The sequence below is a fragment of the Giraffa tippelskirchi genome, chromosome 3, assembly GCF_054371585.1.
Source record: "Giraffa tippelskirchi isolate mGirTip1 chromosome 3, T2T-mGirTip1v1.2.pri, whole genome shotgun sequence".
Classification (NCBI taxonomy): Eukaryota; Metazoa; Chordata; class Mammalia; order Artiodactyla; family Giraffidae; genus Giraffa; species Giraffa tippelskirchi.
The window spans coordinates 86,214,257-86,238,104 of NC_137277.1; the positions used below are offsets into that span (position 1 = coordinate 86,214,257).

Consider the following 23,848-nt stretch of genomic DNA (forward strand, 5'->3'; position numbering starts at 1 on the left):
TTTTATAGTCTCAAAAAACTTTCAGTTCAGCTCAGTCACTTACTCAGTCGTGTCCAACTCTTTCTGACCCCACTGACTGCAGCACACCAGGCTCCCTGTCCATCACCAACTCTCGGAGCTTGCTCAAACTCATGTCAGTTGAGTCAAAAAACTGTGTTTGTGTGTATATACACACACACACATATATTACTCTCACAATAGAAGTTCACAGATATTTTAATTTTTAAAATAAAAATCTGCTTTGAAATGCCATTTGAAGACTTGCCTCTGATATGTCTATAATTAGATAATTGCAGTATAAAAATATACAAGAACATTATTAGGAACTTGTATGTAGCATTATGCTTGAAATTGTTCTTGGCTATGAATTCAAAGCCCTGTGAAGAGATTTATTTTAGTAAGATGAATAAAGGGCTCTGGATATTTTCTGAAATGCATCAATTTGTTAATTATTCATCCTTTAATTTAGTGCTCTGCTACATATTTACTGGTAACATGAATCAGAAGCGTGGTTCTACAAATATTAAGTAAGTAAAAAACAAATTAGAATAGATAATAAGATAAGAAGGTACAGCTCAATAAATATTTCATGATTTTCCTTAACCTTCTGGGCAGAAACAGTGCTGCAATACAGCAGAGATGACACAAGAAGTGATTTCAAGCCATGGGACAGTAGGATAAAAGCAGAGTGGAACAAAAAGGCCAGAGGTGTCTTTGAAAAGTGTAATCTCATTAGAGGTAAAGGGGTCATCCAAGCCATAGGAGCATAGTTAAAAACTGATAAAGGTAACTGCTTTTGCTCTGTGGCCAAAAATGTAATAATACATTGCAACCAAACCTGGGACCAATTTTTAAAGTGGTCAAAAGTGTTTCCACGAAACTTGTTAACAGATATTATACCAGAGAACCTGAGTTCTTTGGGGAAAAGGGAAGGGGGGAATAATGGAGAGACAGATAGACATCTGGTCTGTGTATCTTCAAGACGAGAACGGCACTCTGCTGACAAATACATTGTGAAAGAGATGCGGGAGTTAAAGAACCTCTGAAGACGATTTGAAGAAAAATTTGAGAATCACAGAAACACAAGACTACGCCAAGGGAAAGAGATTGTGAAAGTGGAGGGTGGTGTGGAGTTATGTCAACAGGAAGGCGGAGGAAGAGAAATTTGCCAATTACTTTTAAAGTTTTCTCCTCGGTGCATGAAACCACCGCTTCTCAATGTCATCCAGCCGAGACCTGCCATCCCTAATGTCCTGTTTCTCATAACACTAGGCTCCCTGGCTAATGTATGTGGATTTTAGGTCCAAGGGAAATGAACCATTACTAACTTGATGACAGGTCTGAAGGCAGGAAATTTACTAACCTTGAACTCATCCATAGCTCCCGAAGTTTCTTATACAACAGCTTTTTCAAGGTCACGTGTGTAAAAAAAAAAAAAAATTGCCTACAGTGAATGAACCAAGATGTGTAAGTTTTAATTTATCAGATATGTGGCTATAATACTTATGTCACTTACTGCAATTGGACCAAACACCAAGTCTGAAAGAGCAGTTAGACTTGTAAGTTAGAAAAAAAAAAAAAATTCTAACTTAGCAGAGGGATAATAAGTTAAAAATGTCAATAATTTGAACAGCAAAAAGAATGGGGAAAAAATTCCAGGCCTTTATCCTGAAAGTCTAGAGTAAGTGATGGGGTTCAAAGCTCTATGTAAAGAGCTAACAAGGGTAGATGCAGTCATGCAACCTGGATTTGAAGAGGCAGAGCCTAATACAGCTAAGACCGTTTACAAACACTTCTGGAACAGTGTTCAAGACCCTTATGAGCTTTGCTTTTTTAAAACAGCTTGATGAAAATATAATTCACATACCATACTATCCACTCATTTAAAGTGTACAACTCAGGGGCTTCCCTGGTGGGCCAGTGGCTAAGACTCTATGCTCCCAATGCAGGGGGCCTGGGTTCAATCCCTGGCCAGGAAACTAGATCCCATATGCCGCAGCGAACAGTTTGCATCCCATGTGCTGCAATTAAGACCCAGCAGAGCCAAATAAATAAATATAAATAAACAATGACATTTTCAAAAAAGTGTACAACTCTGTGGCTTTTTATCAAACAGGCATACCTCTGAGATATTGCAAGTTCAGTTCCAGACACCACAAAAAAGCAAATATTGCAATAAAGTGATTCACTTGAATTTTTTGGTTTCCCAGTGCCTACAGAAGTTATGTTTACATTTATACTGTAGTCTATTAAGTGTGCAAAAGCATTAGGTCTAAAAAATATACATATCCATTAATTTTAAAATAAAAAACAAAAAACCAATTAGAATAATATCAAAGATCATTGATGACTATAACAAACATGATAATGAGAAAGTTTGAAATATTGCAAGAATCACCAAAATGTGACACAGAGAAATGAAGTGAGCAAATGCTGTTGGTTAAAATGACACTGACAGACTTGGTCAATGCAGGGTTGCCACAAACCTTCCATTTGTAAAAAATGCAGTATCTGCAAAGTGCAATCAAGTAAAACAAGGCAAGGTATGCCTACATTCATAGGTACGTGCAACCATTTCCCCAGTCAATTTTAGAATATTTTCATTACCTCAAAAAGAAACCCTGGACTCTTTATTGATTACACTCCTAAGTAACCACTAATGTATTTTTTGTCCTTACATATTTGTTTGTTCTGGATATTTTATATAAATGAAATCATATATAATGTGTGGCCCTTTGTGTTTATTTTTTTTTACTTGACATATTTTTAATGTTGTAGCATTCATGTTGTAGCATGCACCAATACCTCATTCCTTTTATGGGCAAATAATATTCCATTATATACCACATTTTTGTTGATTTATTATTCAGCTGATGAACATCTGGGTTGTTTTTACCTCTTGGCTGTTGTGAATGTTACTATGAACACTCACTGCTTAAATACCTATTTTCAAGCTTTAGGGGTATGTATCTAGGAGTGTAACTGCTGGGTTATCATGAACATTTCTTTACACCAAACAGGCAGACTCCCTTAGTAAAGCTTGTCTACCAGCACAGAACAAGTCTCTGAGTGCCTAAGGGCTCAGTGAATACCGATCCATGCAGTGATGGATGACCACAAGTAATGGAATGCAACTGCAGACCAGCATGCTAAAGCACATAAAACAAAAGCAGAAAAAGGTATGAGAAAGACTATGCTGTAGCACAGCTGTTGTCCCAAAGCACAAGACAGGCGGCTTATTTTGAATCAAATACACCTTAATGGGCAAGTAGCTGACATATAACTAACCAAAAAATAGACACATATTAACATCTGGACTGGAAAAAAGTGACATATTCATATTAGTTTTTTAGCTAACAGATGATATTGTCATAAATTTATTTGTGATTCATTCTTTTATATGAATAGCCAAGATAAATAGAAAAAAGTTCAGAGGAAATAGTACAGAGAGCTGAGGCATATTAATTTTTAAAAAAGCAACTAGTATTACTATCCTCAGAGTGATAAAAGAGGAAACCAGGACAGAATGCTATGAAAAAATAATAAAAATAGTAGTACCTGGGAAATTTATAATAATAGAAATAAAAATTCAATAAGAGTTGGGAATTCAAAGTCAAGAAATCTCAGAGTAGAATGAAAAGTTAAAGATATAAAAAAACAAGAAGAAAAGATAAGAATAAATTAGAGGGCCATTTCATGAAGCCCAGAATTTTAGAAATATGACTATTGGAAAGATAAACAGAAAAGAAGAAAGTACCAAGGAAACAGTGGAAATTCTAAATGGCCCAGCTCAATGGGTACAAAAAGGCCACTTCACATCACATCATTATGAAATTTCACAACAGAGCTGAAGAACTTAAACTTCACTTAAAACTGGTCAGACACAAAGAAACAGGAATTTGAATAAGCATTAAGTCTTCTCAAAAGGAACAGCAGAAGTAATGTCAGCAGAAACAGTGGAGAAAGGAGCTCCAAAAAGTCCCCCATCAAAGCACCAAAGCAAAAAGGCACAAATTGTTAGAACTCTGGAAATTAACCACAGGCTTGTAGCAATACGGGGAGTACGTACTCAAGAAAAACAACAATGAGCTTTGTGGTGTTTTAACTTGGCTTTTCCCAACCTCCCATCCCCACCACCACCACCAACTTGCAACCAGAGTGAAACCAGCAGCCTGAGAGCCACTGGAGAGACTGTCTTTCTTTGACCTTTGACCTGATTCTGAGCTCCTTAATGCAAAAAGTCTTGCATGCTCCTACTCCCCATCCTCAGAAACACATATCAAAGACAATTAGAGGTAACTGATAAATTTGATGGCTGCGTGGGGCAGTCTACAACAGTTAAGGCAAATAACAGGCTACCCCAAAAAATTAGTAGGAAAAGCTAAGGAATGAGATGTCCATAGGTGCTTAGAAAAACTCAAGGATATCCTGGGAATCTAGAAGGTCATGCTCATGCTCAGGGCTATGTTCAGTAAGGACCTGAGAGAGTCCTAAGCATTGACCTCCACCTGACCTTCAAGCTCTGTATAAGCAGGATGTAAAGGTTAAGTCAGAGTTGTCAACAGCCTGATTCCATTAGTTGACCACTAAGCAGAAAGCACACACAACAGAGAATATCGACTTCACAGAATTCATTTTAAAAAGTCACTAAACAAACAATGTCCAAGAACAAAGGAGAAGCTCCAGCAAGACGGTAGGAGGGGCGAAACTGCATCTAGAATCAAACCCAATACCCGCCAGAAACGCTCAGAGGGTTCAAACAAACCTTGCATGCACCAGGACCCAGAAATGCCACAGAGACTGAGACAGAACTGTGTTTGAGTGGCTCCTGTGGAGGTACGGGTCAGCAGTGGACTACCACAGGGGCAGGAGCTCCGGGTGCAGCAGACTTCGGTATGGCATAAGCCCTCTTGGAGGAGGTCGCCATTAACCCCACCATAGAGATGCCAGAACTTACATAGAACTGGGAAACAAAACTCTTGGAGGGCATAAACAGAACTTTGTGCACACCAGGACCCAGGTGAAAGGAGCAGTGACCGCACAAGAGACTGACCCAGACTTGCCCGTAAGTGTCCAGGAGTCTCCAGCGGAGGCGTGGGTCGGTGGTGGCCTGATGCAGGGCTGGGGGCACTGAGTGTAGCAGTGTATGCATGGGACCTTTTAAAGGAGGTCGCCGATATCTTCACTACCTTCACCATAGTTTGAAAAGTGAAAGTGAAGTCGCTCCGTCATGTCCAACTCTTTGGGGGTCACAAAGGAACACCAGGCTCCTCCGTCCATGGGATTTTCTAGGCAAGAGTACTGGAGTGGATTGCCATTTTCTTCTCCAGGGAATTTTCCTGATTCAGGGATCAAACCCAGGTATCCTGCATTGTAGACAGTAGCTTTACCATCTGAGCCACCAGGGAAGTCCACCTTAGTCTGGCCCCAGGTAAATAACAGGCTCCAGGTAAATAACAGGGAGGGAACAAGCCCCACCCATCAACAGAAAATTGGATTAAAGATTTACTGAACATGGCCCCGCCCATCAGAACAAGACCCAATTTCCCCTTCAGTAACTCTCTCCCATCAGGAAGCTTCCATAAGCCTATTACCCTTCTCCATCAGAGGGCAGACAGACTGAAAACCACAATCACAGGAAACTAACCAATCTGATCATACGGGCCACAGCTTTGTCTAACTCAATGAAACTATGAGTCATGCCGTGTAAAGCCACCCAAGACGGATGGGTCATGGTGGAGAGTTCTGACAAAATGTGGTCCACTGGAGAAGGGAATGGCAAACCACTTCAGTATTATTGCCTTGAGAACCCCATGAACAGTACGAAAAGGCAAAAAGATAGAACACTGAAAGATGAACTCCCCAGGTCAGTTGGTATCCAGTATGCTACTGGAGATCAGTGGAGAAAAAACTCCAGAAAGAAGGAAGAGATGGAGCCAAAGCAAAAACAACACCCAGTTGTGGATGTGACTGGTGATGGAAGCAAAGGCCGATGCTGTAAAGAGCAGTAATGCATAAGAAGCTGGAATGTTAGGTCCACGAATCAAGGCAAATTGGAAGTGGACAAAGAGGACAGTGAACATCAATATTTTAGGAATCAGCGAACTAAAATGGACTGGAATGGGTGGATTTAACTCAGATGACCATTATATCTACTACTATGGGCAAGAAACCCTTAGAAGAAATGGAGTAGCCATCATAGTCAACAAGAGAGTCCGAAATGTAGTACTTGGATGCAATCTCAAAAATGACAGAATGCATTAGTATACTGTATTGTTGTTTTTCTTTCTGGCTTACTTCACTCTGTATAATGGGCTCCAGTTTCATCCATCTCAGTAGAACCGATTCAAATGTATTTTTTTTAATGGCTGAGTAATATTCCATTGTGTATATGTACCACACCTTCCTTATCCATTCGTCTGCTGATGGACATCTAGGTTGCTTCCATGTCCTGGCTATTGTAAACAGTGCTGCGATGAACATTGGGTTACATGCGTCTCTTTCAATTCTGGTTTCCTCGGTGTGTATGCCCAGCAGTGGGATTGCTGGGTCATATGGCAGTTCTATTTCCAGTTTTTTAAGGAATCTCCACACTGTTCTCCATAGTGGCTGTACTAGTTTGCATTCCCACCAACAGTGTAAGAGGGTTCCCTTTTCTCCACACCCTCTCCAGCATTTATTGCTTGTAGACTTTTGGATAGCAGCCATTCTGACTGGTGTGAAATGATACCTCATTGTGGTTTTGATTTGCATTTCTCTAATAATGAGTGATGTTGAGCATCTTTTCATGTGTTTGTTAGCCATCTGTATGTCTTCTTTGGAGAAATGTCTGTTTAGTTCTTTGGCCCATTTTTTGATTGGGTCGTTTATTTTTCTAGAATTCAGCTGCAGAAGTTGCTTGTATATTTTTGAGATTAATTGTTTGTCTGTTGCTTCGTTTGCTATTATTTTCTCCTGTTCTGAAGGCTGTCTTTTCACCTTGCTTATAGTTTCCTTTGTTGTGCAAAAGCTTTTAATTTTAATTAGGTCCCATTTGTTTATTTTTGCTTTTATTTCCAATATTCTGGGAGGTGGGTCATGGAGGATCCTGCTGTGATTTATGTCGGAGAGTGTTTTGCCTATGTTTTCCTCTAGGAGTTTTATTAGTAATTAGTAATACAGTATACTAATGCATATATATGAAATTTGAAAGATGGCAACGATAACCCTATATGCGAGACAGAATAAGAGACACAGATGCATAGAACAATTTTATGGACTCTGAGGGAGAAGGTGAGGGTGGGACGTTCTGGGAGAATAGCATTGAAACATGTATATTATCATATGTGAAACAGAACACCATTCCATGTTCAATGCATGAGACAAGGGCTCAGAGCCGGGGCAATGGGATGACCCAGAGGGATGGGATGGGGAGGGAGGTGGGTGGGGGGTCCAGGAAGGGGAACACATGTAAACCCATGGCTGATTCATGTCAATGTATGGCAAAAACTATTACAATATTGTAAAGTAATTAGCCCCCAACTAAAATAAATAAATTTATAAAAAAAAAAAAGAAAGAAAGAAAAGAAGGGGCATGAATGAACAACAAGAAAATATTCGGAAGGATAAATCTCATGGGAAAGGTAAGTATAAAGGTAGTGGTGAATGGAAACCAAAGGAAAACTTGGGGAGCTTTACCTGTGTCATACAAATAAGACTTTAAAAAAAACTGTAATAAAAGGTGAAGAATATGTAAAAAAAAAAAAAAAAAAAAAGACAGAATGATCTCTGTTCGTTTCCAAGGCAAACCATTCAATATTACAGTAATTCAAGTCTGTGCCCTGACCAGTAATGCTGAAGAAGCTGAAGTTGAATGGTTCTATAAAGACCTACAAGACTTTCTAGAACTAACACCCAAAAAAAGATGTCCTTTTCATTATAGGGGACTGGAATGCAAAAGTAGGAAGTCAAGAAATACCTGGAGTAAGAGGCAAATTTGGCCTTGCAGTACAGAGTTTTGCCAAGAGAACACACTGGTCATAGCAAACACCCTCTTCCAACAACACAAGAGAAGACTCTACACATGGACATCACCAGATGGTCAATACCAAAATCAGGTTGATTATATTCCTTGCAGCCAAAGATGGAGAAGTTCTATAGAGTCAGCAAAAACAAGACCGGGAGCTGACTGTGGCACAGACCATGAACTCCTTATTGCCACATTCAGACTTATATTGAAGAAAGTAGGGAAAACCACTAGCCCATTCAGGTATGACCTAAATCAAATCCCTTACAATTATACAGTAGAAGTGACAAATAGATTCAAGGAATCAGATCTGATAGAGTGCCTGAAGAACTATGAACAGAGGTTCGAGACATTGTACAGGAGGCAAGGATGAAGACCATTCCCAAAGAAAAGCAATGCAAAAAGGCAAAATGGTTGTCTGAGGAGGCAAATAGCTGTGAAAAGAAGAGAAGCGAAAGGCAAAGGAGAAAAGGAAAGATATACCCATTTGAATGCAGAGTTCCAAAGAATAGCAAGGAGAGATAAGAAAGCCTTCCTCAGCGATCAATGCAAAGAAATAGAGGAAAACAAGAGAACAGGAAAGACTAGAGATCTCTTCAAGAAAATTAAGAGATACCAAGGGAACATTTCATGCAAAGATGGGCTCGATAAAGGACAGAAATGGTATGGACCTAACAGAAGCAGAAGATATTAAGAAGAGGTGGCAAGAATACACAGAAGAACTGTACAAAAAAGATCTTCACGACACAGACAATCATGATGGTGTGATCACTCACCTAGAGCCAGACATCCTGGAATGTGAAGTCAAGTGGGCCTTAGAAAGCATCACTATGAACAAAGCTAGTGGAGGTGATGGAATTCCAGTTGAGCTATTTCAAATCCTCAAAGATGATGCTGTGAAAGTGCTGCATTCAATATGCCAGCAAATCTGGAAAACTCAGCAGTGGCCACAGGACTGGAAAAGGTCAGTTTTTATTCCAATCCCAAAGAAAGGCAATGCCAAAGAATGCTCAAAGTACTGCACAATTGCACTCATCTCACACGCTAGTAAAGTAATGCTCAAAATTCTCCAAGCCAGGCTTCAGCAATACGTGAACCGTGAACTTCCAGATGTTCAAGCTGATTTTAGAAAAGGCAGAGGAACCAGAGATCAAATTGCCATTTTGATGATTCGCTGGATCATCAAAAAAGCAAGAGAGTTCCAGAAAAACATCTATTTCTGCTTTATTGACTATGCCAAAGCCTTTGGCTGTGTCGATCACAATAAACTGTGGAAAATTCTGGAAGAGATGGGAATACCAGACCACCTGACCTGCCTCTTGAGAAATCTGTATGCAAATCAGGAAGCAACAGTTAGAACTGGACATGGAACAACAGACTGGTTCCAAATAGGAAAAGCAGTACGTCAAGGCTGTATATTGTCACCCTGCTTATTTAACTTATATGCAGAGTACATCATGAGAAACACTGGGCTGCAAGAAGCACAAGCTGGAATCAAGATTGCTGGGAGAAATATCAATAATCTCAGATATGCAGATGACATCAGCCTTATGGCAGAAAGTGAAGAAGAACTAAGGAGCCTCTTGATGAAAGTGAAAGAGGAGAGTGAAAAAGCTGGCTTAAAACTAAACATTCAGAAAACTAAGATCATGGCATCTGGTCCCATCACTTTATGGCAAATAGATGGGGAAACAGTGGAAACAGTGGCTGACTTTATTTTGGGGGGCTCCAAAACCACTGCAGATGGTGACTGAAACCATGAAATTAAAAGACACTTGCTCCTTGGAAGAAAAGTTATAACCAACCTAGATAGCATATTAAAAAGCAGAGACATTACTTTGCCAACAAAGGTCCATCTAGTCAAAGCTATGGTTTTTCCAGTAGTCATGTATGGATGTGAGAGTTGGACTATGAAGAAAGCTGAGTGCCAAAGAACTGATGCTTTTGAACTGTGGTGTTGGAGAAGACTCTTGAGAGTCCCTTGGACTGCAAGGAGATCCAACCAGTCCATCATAAATGAAATCAGTTCCGAATATTCTTTGGAAGGACTGATGCTGAAGCTGAAACTTCAATACTTTGGCCACCTGATGCAAAGAACTGCCTCACTTGAAAAGATCTTGATGCTGGGAAAAATTGAAGGCAGGAGGACAAGGGTACGACAGAGGATGAGATGGTTGGATGGCATCACCAACTCAATGTACATGAGTTTGAGTAAGCTCCAGGAGTTGGCAATGGACCGGGAGGCCTGGCGTGCTGCAGTCCTTGGGGTTGCAAAGAGTCGGACATGACTCAGCGACTGAACTGAACGGAACTGAAACAAACAACAATCAACTTTAGGGAGCAAGGATGCAAATGACTTTTAGACTTGTTACATAATATTCTCTTAAACGTCTAATTTTCAACAAAAATTATATACATATCACAGGGGTAAAAAGAGAATCAGTAGAGACTAAACTTGAGGAAACTCAAATTTTCTAAACAAAAACTTTAAATCGGCTATTTTAAATATGTTCACAGAACGAAAAGACATCATTTCTAAAGAAGTATGAGGATGATGTCTCACCAAATAAATAATAGCATAAAAATATAGAAATTATATGAGAGAATGAAATAGAAATTCTGGAGTTGAGAAATGCCATAATAACAACTGAAAAAAAATCACTAGGCGGGCTCAACAGCAGATTTAAACACATGGAAGGTAGACTTATCAATAGTGAAACAGCTCAACTGAAATCCAGTCTGAAAAACAGAAAGAAAAAAACAAAAGAAAGAAAATGAACAAAGTATAAAAGACCTGTGGGGCTCCATCAAATGTACAGACATGCACATATTGAGAATTTCAGGAGCAAAAAGAGAAAGGAACAAAAATAATATTTGAAGAAATAATAAATGAAACTTCCTAATTCTGATGAAAAAGATGAAGCTCTTCAAACTCCTAGTATAACAAACTCAATGAGACAGGTCAACAGCTGGACAGATTACAATCAAACTGTCAAAAGCCAAGAAGAAAGAATCTTAAAAGCACAAGGAAAGTGACTCTCACATACAAAAGATCCAAATAAGAGTAACAGCTGGTTTCTGATCAGAAACCAGGAAGACCAAAAGGCAGTAGGATTAACATTGCTGTTGTTGTCAGTCACTAAGTCTTGTCCAACTCTTTGTGACCCTATGGACTGCAGCATCTGAGGCTTCCTTGTCCTCCACCATCTCCCGGAATTTGCTCAAACTCATGTCCATTGGGTCAGTGATATCATCCAATCATCTCATCCTCTGTTGCCCCCTTCTCCTCCTGTCCTCAACCTTTCCCAGCATCAGGGTCTTTTCAAATGAGTCCCCTCTTCGCATCAGGTGGCCAAAGTATGGGATCTTCAGATTCAGCATCAGTCCTGCCAATGAATATTCAGGGTTGATTTTCTTTAGGATTAACTGGTTTGATCTCCCTGCTTTTCAAGGGACTCTCAACAGTCTTCTTTGGCACCACAATTCAAAAGCATCAATACTTCAGCACTCAGCCTTCTTTATGGTCCAACTCTCACATCCATAATGACTACTGGAAAAACCACAGCTTTGACTAGATGGACCTTTGTTGGCAAAGTGACATCTCTGCTTTTTAATATGCGGTCTAGATTTGTCATAGTCTTTCTTCCAAGGAGCAAGTGTCTTTTAATTTCATGGCTGCAGTCCCTGTCTGCAGTGATTTTGAGCATTATTTTACTAGCGTGTGAGATGAGTGCAATTGTGCAGTAGTTTGAGCTTTCTTTGGCATTGCCTTTCTTTGGGATTGGAATGAAAACTGACCTTTTCCAGTCCTATGGCCACTGCTGAGTCTCCCAAATTTGCTGGCATATTGAGTGCTGCACTTTAACAGCACCACCTTTTAGGATTTGAAATAGCTCAGCTGGAATTCCATCACCTCCACTAACTTTGTTCATAGTAATGCTTCCTTCAAGATGGTGGAGTAGAAGGATTAACATATTCAAAGAAATGAATATAGAAAGAAAAAGCCTATCAAACAAAAGTTCCATAGCCAGTAAAATTATCCTTCAAAAATGAAGGATAAATTGAGACATTTTCAGATAAGCAAAAACTGAAAGTTCATCATTGGTAGAACTCTCCCATCAAGAATACTAAAGGCAGTCCTTCCGCCTAAAATGAAAGAATACTAGACAGTAAATCAAATCCACATGAATAAGTAAAGAGCACCAGGAAAAGTAACCACATAGATAAATATAAAGAATAGTTTAAATGTATTTTTTTGTTCATTACTTTTTTCTCCAGTATTAATTAAAAGATAAATTCTATAGGGCAATAATTATAAACCTGTGTAGATGAGCATACTATGTATAATGACGTATGTTATATGACAATAACAACCCAATGATGGGGAGGGTGAGGGAACAGACGTATCTAGGATCAAAGTCTGTGTATACCATTGAAATTTAGTATATAATCTGAAGTAGACTGTTATAAATTAACATGTTAATTATAATCTCAGGACAACTACTAAGAAAATAACTCAAATATAATTAAAAAACAAGAGGAAATTAATATGATATACTAGGAAATATTATCCTAACCAAAAAAAGTAGCAGTAATGGTGAAATAAAGGACCAAAAAAGACATGCGATATATCGACAAAAAAAGACAAAACGGCAAAATGTAAATTCTAGATTAACAATAGTTATGTTAAATGTATGTTACTTGAACATTTAAAAGGAGGACATTGCAGGATGGATTAAAAGATGATTAAACCATATGATGTTTACAAGAGACACACTTCAGATTCAATGACACAAAAAGGTTCAAAGGAAAAATATGGAAAAATAGACACCATGAAACCAGAAATCAAAAGAGAGTTGAGATGGTTATCAGACAGAATATACCTGAAGACAAAAATTGTTGATAAAAATAAGGAAAGACATTTTACAAGGATAAGAGATCAATACATCAAGAAAATATAAAATTATAAACATGTATACACTTAACAACTGAGCTCCAAAATATGCAAAGCAAAAATTGACAGAATTATAGGGACAAGTAGACAATTCAACACTAATAGTTGGAAATGTCAATACCCCACTTTAAATTACGGGTGTGCCAAATAGAAGACTAACAAGGAAACAGAAGATCTGAACAACACTAAACCAACTAGGCCTAAGGGCTACGTACAGAACACTCCACTCCATCCAGCAACAACAAAACACACATTTTTCTCAAGTACATACGGAACATTCTCCAGGATAAACCATATGTTAAGCCATAAAATAAGTCTTAATAAATGTAAAAGGACTGAATTCATACAAACTATATTTCTGCCACAATGAAATGAAACTGGAAATCAATAACAAAACAAAATGTGGAGCACTGACACATAATATGGAAATGAAACACATACTCCTAAGCAATCAATGAGTTCATCAAGAAGATAACACAAGGAAATCGAAAAATACTTTGAGATGAATAAAAACAAAAACACAACCTAAAAAATTTATGGGATAAAGAAAACACGGTGCTAAAGGGAAATTTATAGCTGTAAAATGACTCAAATCAACAACTTAAATTTCCAACTTAAGACCCTAAAAAAGAGCAAACTACAAAGCAGACAAAAGGAAGAAAATAATAAAGGTAAAATTAATGATATCAAGAAGAGAAAAACAACAGAGAAAAATTCAATGAAACAAAAGGTAGCTTTTTGAAAACATTAACAAAATTGACAAAATTTTACTTCAGCTAATCAAAAACACGGGTGTGTATGTGTGTGTGTTAGTCACTCAGTTGTATATGACTCTGTGCGACCTCATGGACTATAGGTCCACCAGGCTCCTCTGTCCATGGAATTCTCCAGGCAAGAATACTGGAGTGGGTTGCCATTCCCTTCTCCAGGGGATCTTCCTGTCCTAGGGATTGAACCCAGGTCTTCTGCATCGCAGGCAGATTTGTTACCATCTGAGCCACAAGAGAGAAGGCTCAAATTTGCAAAATCAGGAATGAAACTGGGGATAGTACTACCAATCTACAGGAGGCAGCAAACAAAACTTTCCAAATAAAAAAAAAATGCAAGAAGGCAAAGTGGTTGTCTGAGGAGGCCAAACAAATAGCTGAGGAAAGAAGAGAAGTGAAAAGTAAGGAAGAAAGGGAAAGGTACACCCAACTAAATGCAGAGTTCCAGAGAACAGCAAGGAGAGACAAGAGGGCCTGCTTCCATGAACAATGCAAAGAAATAGAGGAAAACAACAGAAGGGTAAGACTAGAGACCTCTTAAAGAAAACTGGAAATATTAAAGGAACATTTCATCCAAAGATGAGCACAGTAAAGGACAGAAACTGTAAAGACCTAATAGAAGCAGAAGAGATCAAGAAAAGATGGAAAGAATACACAAAACTGTACAAACAAGTTGTTAATGATCCAGATAACCACGACAGTGCAGTCTCTCACTCAGAGTCAGACATTCTGGAGAGTGAAGTCAAGTGGGCCTTAGGGAGGCACTGCTACCAATAAAGTTAGTGGACGTGACGGAATTCCAGCAGAGCTATTTAAAATCCTAAATGATGATGCTATTAAATTGCTGTACTCAGTAGGTCAGCAAATTTGGAAAACCCAGCAGTGGCCACAGGGCTGAAAAAGGTCAATGCTCATCCCAATTCTCAAGAAGGGCAGTACTAAAAAATGTTCAAACACCAGACAATTGCACTCATCTCCCATGCTAGTAAGTGTGTGTTAGTTGCTCAGTCATGTCCGACTCTTTGTGACCCTATGGATTGTAGCCTGTCAGGCTCCTCTGTCCATGGCATTCTTCAGGCAAGAATACTGGAGTGGGTTGCCATGCCCTTCTCCAGGGGATCTTTCTGAGCTAGGGAGCAAACCTGGGTCTCCTGCATTGCAGGCAGATTCTTTACCATCTGAGCCACCAAAGAAGCCCCCCATGCTAGTACGGTTATGCTCAAAATCCACCAAGCTAGGCTTCAGCATTACATGAAATGAGCACTTCCAGATGTTCAAGCTGGGTTTAGAATAGGCAGAGGAACCAGAGATCAAACATTCACTGGATCATAGAAAAAGCAAGGGAATTCCAGAAAAACATCTACCTATGTTTCATTGACTGTGCTAAAGCCTTTGACTGTGTGGATCATAACAAACTGTGGAAAACTCTTAAAGAGATGAGAATACCAGACCACCTTACCTGTCTCTTGAGAAACCTGTATGCAGGTCAAGAAGCGTAAGTTAGAACCGGACATGGAACAACTGACTGGTTCAGGATTGAGAAAGGAGTATTACAAAGCTGTTTATCATCACCCTGTTTGCTTAACTTATAACAGAGCATATTATGCGAAATGCTGGGCTGGATGAGTTACAAGCTGTAATCAAGATTGCCAAGAGAAATATCAACAACCTCAGATATGCAGATGATACCACTCTAATGGCAGAAAGTGAAGAGAAACTAAAGAGTCTCTAGATGAGGGTGAAGGAAGAGAGTGAAAAAGCCAGCTTAAAACTCAATATTAAAAAAATCTAAGATCATGGCCTCCCTCAAAAGATCCCAAGCATGTGACTGTGTTATTGGAGAAGACTCTTGAGAGTCCCTTGGACTGCAAGGAGATCCAACCAGTCCACCCTAAAGGAAATCAGTCCTGAATATTCACTGGAAGGACTGATGTTGAAGCTGAAACTCCCAATACTTTGGCCACCTGATGCAAAGAGCTGACTCATTTGAAAAGATCCTGATGCTGGGAAAGATTGAAGGCAGGAGGAGAAGGGGACGACAGAGGATGAGATGGTTGGGTGGCATCACCGCCTCAACGGGCATGAGTTTGAGTAAACTCCAGGAGTTGGTGATGGACAGAGAGGCATGGCGTGCTGCAGTCCACGGGGTCACAAAGAGTCGGACATGACTGAGCGACTGAACTGAACTGAACTGAAGATCATGGCATCTGGTCCCATCACTTCATGGCAAATAGAAGGGGAAAAGGTGGAAGAAGTGACTGATTTCCTCTTCTTGGGCTCTAAATTCACTGTGGATGGTGACTGTAGCCATGAAATTAGAAGACGATTCCTTCCAAACAGGAAAGCTATGAGAAACCTAGACAGTGTGTTAAAAAGCAAAGACATCGCTTTGCTGACAAAGGTCCGTAGAGTCAAGGCTATGGTCTTTCCAATAGTCATGTATGGGTGTGAGAGCTGGACAATAAAGAAGGTAGAGTGCTGATGAATTGATGCTTTTGAATTGTGGTGCTAGAGAAGACTCTTGAGAGTCCCTTGGACTGCAAGATCAAACCAGTCAATCTCAAAGGAAATCAACCCTGAATATTCATTGGAAGGACTGATGCTGAAGCTGAAGCTCCAACTCTTTGGCCACCTGATGTGAACAGCTGACTCGGAAATGACCCTGATGCTGGAAAAGACTGAAGGCAGGAGGAGAAGAGGGTAACAGAGGATGAGATGGTTGGATGGCATCACTGACTCAATGGACATGAACTTGGGCATACTCCAGGAGATAATGAGGGACAGGGAAGCCTGGCCTGCTGCAGTCCATGGAGTCATGAAGAGTCAGACATGACTTGGTGACTGAACAACAACTACCACCAAAATTACAGAAAATAAAAGGGATTATGATGGAAAACCATGAACAATTGTACACCAATATGTAAGAAAACCTAGGTGACATGGACAAATTCTTAGACAAACTACAGAAAGTAACTCAGAAAGAAATAGAAAATCTGAATAGATGTATAACAAATGAAGAGATTGAACTGGTAATCAAAACTCTTCTCACAAAGAAAAGAACGACCCAAATGGCTTCACCGGCGGAGTCTACCAAACATTTAAAGAATCAATACAAATCCTTCAAAACCTTCTAAAATACAGACAAGGAAGGAGCACTTCTCAACTTATTCAAGGCCAGTATTACCTGATATCAAAAGCAGGCAAAGATATCACAAGAAACTACATACTGATAAATATCCCTTATGAATATCAATGCAAAAATCCTCAAAAAAATGTAAAAAGTGAGGCCTATCCCCAAAATGCACAGTTGGTTCAACACACAAAAATCAATCATTCTAATACACCAACTGGTAGACTTTAGAACAAACACCACATCATTATCTCAATCTACCCAGAGAAGGCATCTGATAAAATCCAACATTCCTCTCATGATACTGTTGTAGTTGTTGTTTAGTCACTAAGTCCTGCCTGACTCTTTTGTGATCCCATGGATTATAGCCCACCAGGCTCCTCTGTCCACGGTATTTCCCAGCAAGAATACTGGAGTGGGTTGCCATTTCCTCGTCCAGGAGATCCTCCTAGCCCATGGATCAAACTCAAGACTCCTGAATTGGCAGGTGGATTCTTTACCACTGAGTCCGGGAAGCCAGTTTCATGATATATACTTAACAAACTAGGAATGAAAGTAAGCTCTTTCTCAACCTGATGAACAGTATTTATGAAAAACCCACAGCTGATATCACACTTAATGATGAAAGACTGAAAGCTTTCATTTTTAAAGAAGAAAACTTAACTTGTATGTATGTGCTGTGTGTTCAGTCGTTCAGTCGCGTCCAACTCTTTGCAACCTCATGGACTGTAGCCATCCAGGCTCCTCTGTCCATGGAATTTTCCAAGCAAGAATACTGGAGTGGGTTGCCATTTCCTCCTCCAGGGGGTCCTCCCTGCCCAGGGATCAAATGGGAGTCTCTTAGTCTCCTGCACTGGCAGGCAAGTTCTTTGTACTAGCCACCTGGGAAGCCCTAGTTGTATGCATCAGTTCAGTTCAGTCACTCAATCATGTCCGACTCTTTGCAATCCCATGTACTGCAGCACACCAGGCTTTCCTGTCCATCACCAACTCCCGGAGTTTACTCAAACTCATGTCCATTAAGTCGGTGATGCCATCCAACCATCTCATCCTCTGTCATTCTCCTTTCCTCCCACCTTCAATCTTTTCTAGCATCAGGGTCTTTTCCAATGAGTCAGTTCTTCACATCAGGTGGCCAAAGTATGGAGTTTCAGCTTCAGCTTCATTCCTTCCAATGAATATTCAGGACTGATTTCCTTTAGGATGGACTGGTTAGATCTCCTTGCTGTCCAAGGGACTCTCAACAGTCTTCTCCAACTGTTCAAAAGCATCAATTCTTCAGCGCTCAGCTTTCTTTATGGTCCAACTCTCACATCCATACATGACTACTGGAAAAACCATAGCTTTGATTCGATGGGACCTTTGTTGGCAAAGTAATGTCTCTGCTTTTCAATATGCTGTCTAGGTTGGTCATAGTTTTTCTTTCAAGGAGCAAGTGTCTTAATTTCATGGTTGCAGTCACCAACTATAGTGATTTTGGAGCCCAAAAAAAGTCTCTCACTGTTTCCATTGTTTCCCCATCTATTTGCCATAAATTGATGGGACCAGATGCCCGTGATCTTAGTTTTCTGAATGTTGAGCTTTAAGCCAACTTTTTCACTCTCCTCTTTCACTTTCATCAAGAGGTTCTTTAGTTATTCTTCATTTTCTGCTATAAGGGTGGTGTCTAAAATGTGCCAAAAGACAGGGAATAAATAAGTAATTGAGAGGGTTATTAAGCCCAGATCAAATACTTAATGAATTCAGTTAAATAAGTAAATAAATGTTTATTCTTAATGGCATAATAAAAAAAATAGCTCATTATATCAAAGAGTTGGACATGATTTAGTGACTGAACAACAAAAATAAACATGGAAGAAAAAAAAAGACTAAAAGTTCTCCTAAGATCAAAAGAAAAGGATACCAGTTCTATTCAGCATTGTACTGGAGGTTCTAGCCACACCAACTAGGCAAGGAAAAAAAAATCAGATTGGAAAGGAAGAAGTAAAATTATCTCCACTTGCAGATGACATGATCTTGTGTAGAGAAAATCCTAAGGCATTCACAAAAAATATTATAAGAACTTATAAATGACTTTGGCAAGGTTGCAAGATACAAGATCAACACACAAAAATCAATTATATTCCTATATACTGGCAATATATAATCCAAAAATTAAATTAAGAAAACAATTCCACTTTAAAAGCTCCCAAAAGAATGAAATATCTAAGAATAAACTTAACAGATGAATTGTAAGACTCGTGCACTGAAAATCAGAAAACATTGTTGAAAAAAAAGATTTAAATAAGTTGAAAGACATCCTGTTTTTCACAAACTGGAAGACTTACTTGATTTAAACATTGAACTTGATCCCCATAAAAACTCAAGCTGATGTTTTTTTTGCAGAAACTGACACACTGATACTAAAATTCTTATGAAAATGCGTGGAACCCCCAATAGTCAAAAAACGTTGAAAGAGAACAACAAAGTTTGAGGAATCACATTTGCCAATTTCAAAACTTACAACCAAGAAATAATAATCAAAATGTTCTTAAGGAGAGATATGCAGACCAATGGAATAGAATTGATAATCCAGAAATAAACCTATACATTTATAAGCAATTGATTTTTGACAATGATGACAAGAAAATGTGAATGAGAAAAAATAGTCTTTTTACAAATGGTACTGGGACAACCAGATCTACAGGCAAAAGAATGAAACCAGATTCCCCACTTCAAATCATTTACAAAAATTAACTCAAAATGGATCAAAGACCTAAATGTAAGAACTGAAACTTTAAAACTCTTAGAAAGAAACAAAGGCATATATTATTGTGACTTTTGAATTAGGCAATGGCTTCCTACATGTGACACTAAAAGCACAAGCAATAGATGAAAAAAACAGAATAATTAAAATTCTTCAAAATTGAAACCTTTGTGTTTCAAAGAACACTCAAGAAAGTGAAAAGGTAAGCCACAGGATGTGAGAACACTGGCAAATCATATATCTCATCAGGGACTAGTATCAACAATAGAAAATAAACAAATGGAGAAAATTCATATAATTCAACAATAAAAAGACAACCTACTTAAAAACTGAGCAAACGATCTTAATTGACACTTTAAAAAAAAAAATACCATGAGATATCACCCACACCCATTAGAATGGCTATAATCTAAAAAACTGACAATAACAAATGTTGGTAAGGATGTGGAAAAATTGCTACCTTCATTCATTACTGATGGAAATGTAAAATGGTACAGTCACTTGTAAAATGGTACAGTCACTTGTAAAATGAGTTTGATATTCCTCAGAAGTTAAACAGAGTTACCTATAGACAATTCAGCTTTTAGGTATATACATAAGAGACTCAAAAACCAATGTTCACTTGTACACAAATGGCAGCATTATTTATAATTACAAAAAATTGAATGGATACATGGTATAACATTATATTGAGTGAAAGAAGTCAGTCACAAAAGACTACATATCGTATGACTGAATTTTTATGAAGTGTCTAAAATCGGGAAGTCCGTACACAGAAAATGGATTAGTGGTTGCCAAAGGGTGGGGAGAGGGAGAAAAGAGAAGTGGCTGTTAATGAGCACTGGTTTTTTCCTTGGGAGTGAGGAAAATGTTTTAAGATTAAACAGTGGCATGGTTACACAACCTTGTGAACACACTAAAAACCACTGAATTGTGTATTTAAAAAAAAGAACACTAGATATCTTCAAAGTCTCTGAAAGATGATTATTTCTAGTCTGGAATTCCACGTATGAACTTAAATACTGGGAAAATGGCAACTGAGGCTAGGCAACTGAGAGGGGAGATGCTCTAAGAGAGCTAACTCCTCAGCTACCATAACCAAAAGCCAATATTTGCTGTTTGAAAAATTTTAATTTCATGAACAGCAATATTAGAAAATGTCTTTCAACTATAGCAATACTAAAAGAAGTAACAAAAAGACTGTCTCTGAGTAGTGACCTACAAGTGGCAAGGAACTGACATATTTCATTTTCATCTCTCTGCATTTATTAATTCAATACAAAATTTAAAATGATTATTTAAAAAAGAGAAACATCATCATACTCTAAGAAACTGAGCTATTTAAGAAAAATGTAGTAGAAAAGGCCTGGGACTAGGATCAATGAACATGAATTTGAGCAAACTCAAGGAGATAATGGAGGACAAAGGAGCCTGGCGTGCAGGAGTCCATGGCATCATAAAGAGCTGGACGTGACTTAGAAACTTAACAGGGGTCAAAGGACTGACATCCTGTCCTGTGTCATTTATTGTGGTGTTGGAGAAGACTCTTGAAAGTCCCTTGGACTGCCAGGAGATCCAACCAGTCCATCCTAAAGGAGATCAGTCCTGGGTGTTCATTGGAAGGACTGATGTTGAAGCTGAAACTCCAATACTTTGGCCACCTCATGCGAAGAGTTGACTCATTGGAAAAGACCCTAATGCTGGGAAGGATTGGGGGCAGGAGGAGAAGGGGACGACGGAGGATGAGATGGTTGGATGGCATCACCGACTTGATGGACATGGGTTTGGGTAAACTCCGGGAGTTGGTGATGGACAGGGAGGCCTGGAGTGCTGCGATTCATGGGGTCGCAGAGTCGGACACAACTGAGCGACTGAACTGAACTGAATAATGAACTAATCACTGTGTCTAGTTTCTGTAAAATTGAAAATAAAACTACCTTTGTCCCCTACTGAAGAGCTGTTATGAAAATCAAATGAAACACTTAAAAGCAGATTTAAAAGCACAATGTATGGCAAAACCAATACAATATTGTAAAGGAAAAAAAAAAAAGCAGGGTGACAGTAAAAAAAAAAAAAAGCATTGTTTAAAAAGAAAAAATTAGGTACTATCTACATAATACTGTAAATACTCAAATATTTTAGATTTTACTTATGAAAGTAGATATCAAACTAGACTGACATGATTCTGCAAAACTGTCTCTCTCCAGGGTTTACTTTAACCTGAATCATCTGGATGAAGGGTCAGAACAGAAATAGACTCAAGGAAAAATTTCATAACCTGCCAGATAAATGAAACGATATGCTTATTATCTCCTAGGAACAGGATTTCTTTCTCCTAAGAATAAATTACGTCTTCTGGAAAACATGTACATGTCTGTACATTAATTTTTAAAACTTTAAAAAAACAGCACTTACCTTCACAGTCAAATCCTCTTTACCCAGTGTGACGTGGACCTGAATAGGCGGATAAACACCTTTGTCAGCATGATGCTCCATCGTTGCTCTCATTGCATTCTGAAATACATAAGGGTTATGTTAAAAATACAACTTTAAAGAAAAGAGAGAAACTAAGTACAATTTTCAAGTATATATGTACTCCTTAGTATTTTTTAAAAATTTAATGAAAACATGCCTAAGAATCATAATTTATAACTAAATTTAAAGAACTACTTTTAAAAAATAAGTCAGTTTTGGAGGACTTGGTAGATAAAAATCCCAACTAAATTCTGCATATTCTCTAAAATCAGAATCTCAACGTTTTTAACTAGCTTTATATGAAAGCAGAAAATTCCACCCGAATATTTTTATAATTTGGTAGATAATCGGCAAACCTTATTTTTGAAAAGTCTCATCTCTATTTTAAAGAACCATTTTAATTGTCATAAATCACTTTAAGAAAAAGCAATTTTTTCACTTTTTTAATACTAATAGCATGTCTTATTATGATGTAGAAATGAATCTAATTTACTACCAATTGTAAACTAGAATATTTATTTACACAGTAAAACAGTTTTGACCAATTTCTAAAGGATACAGGGTACACAGTGTCAACAGAGCATAAGCACTAAGCAATAACATGACATGTAGCACTGAAGCAGGAACTGCTAAGACTAGATACAGTTTAACAGGCACAAAACTAGATTGTACTGGGAGCGTGTGGCCCTGGAGCACCAATCAGGACAGAGTCCCCCGAGGAAGAGAGTCTGTCATCTCTACCCGAGGCCATTGAAGATCAGGTTTCAGATGGAAACCATTACTACTGACATAACATAAAATCTGTTACATAATATGGTAATATTTCTTTTATTAAGCATCATAGGGAACGAGATCTTTAGGTGACTGAAATTTCAAGGAAAAAATTACTTTTAATCCTTTAAGTGCAAATCGTTTATTCATTTAACCACTTTGGTACAAAGATTTTTGTAAGCTATTAGATGCATTCTTGCTGCCTTTGAACCAAGAACATTTTTCAATCTTTGCTATTCTAAAACAGTCAGCTGGTTTTTCTGTTTCAGTGTATTTTTCTTTTTTCCTGATCAGGCTGAAAGCCACCTCTTCTCTCTTCCACCTGCTCCTGGCTGAAGGCATGGTAACCACACAGAGAGAGACTACAGGCTTGATGTGGGGTAATATTTTCAGCCACATGGACCCATACTCCTCATCACCCACTTTCCTGTCTATCAGCAACTATCGTTGGTATGCTGATGAGAAAAAAATGTACTCTCAACATTACTAGCACAATTGTATTTAGTTTTCAAAATTTGTTGTAAAGAGCAAATATAACAGCAGAAGTCACGTAAGTCAATGTAAGTGACTTTCTCCAAAAAAATGTATACAACAATGCATATGAAAGTGGGACTGTGGTCCTTTAGGGGTGGAGAATCATTCTTCTAAACATTTTGCTTTGTAAAAATACAAATAAAATTGTATCAAACACCTATAATGTGCTGCCTTTGTATAAGACATTTAGGATGTTATTCTCAATATTCATAACAACCTGTATAATAATATTATCCTTGTTTGACAGAGGAGGAAACTGAGGCTTGGGGTTGAGGGGCTTGCACAAGGTCACATACATCTTAGGTGGCAGAATTGGAATTCAGATCCAGGTCTTTTTGAGTCCCAGGTCTGAGCTTACCACTACACTGAGAGCATCAGTGTTGACCAACAGCTGATCTCCATTGACGTGCCATGACACCGAACACCAAAGGGCATCTTTTAATGAAACTGAGGAAAACCTGGTAGA

General features: G+C 38.5%; 1 protein-coding gene across 3 annotated transcripts in view; it reads right to left on the minus strand.

Annotated features, from left to right (window-relative positions):
* Positions 1-23,848, minus strand: part of PDK1 (pyruvate dehydrogenase kinase 1) — a 45,388-nt gene that overhangs the window by 10,090 nt on the left and 11,450 nt on the right. For all 3 annotated transcript variants that reach the window (XM_081577772.1, XM_081577771.1, XM_081577770.1), the window contains one exon: positions 22,018-22,116. In XM_081577772.1, the coding sequence (XP_081433898.1) occupies positions 22,018-22,116 (99 nt within the window). The remainder of the gene's footprint in view (positions 1-22,017; positions 22,117-23,848) is intronic.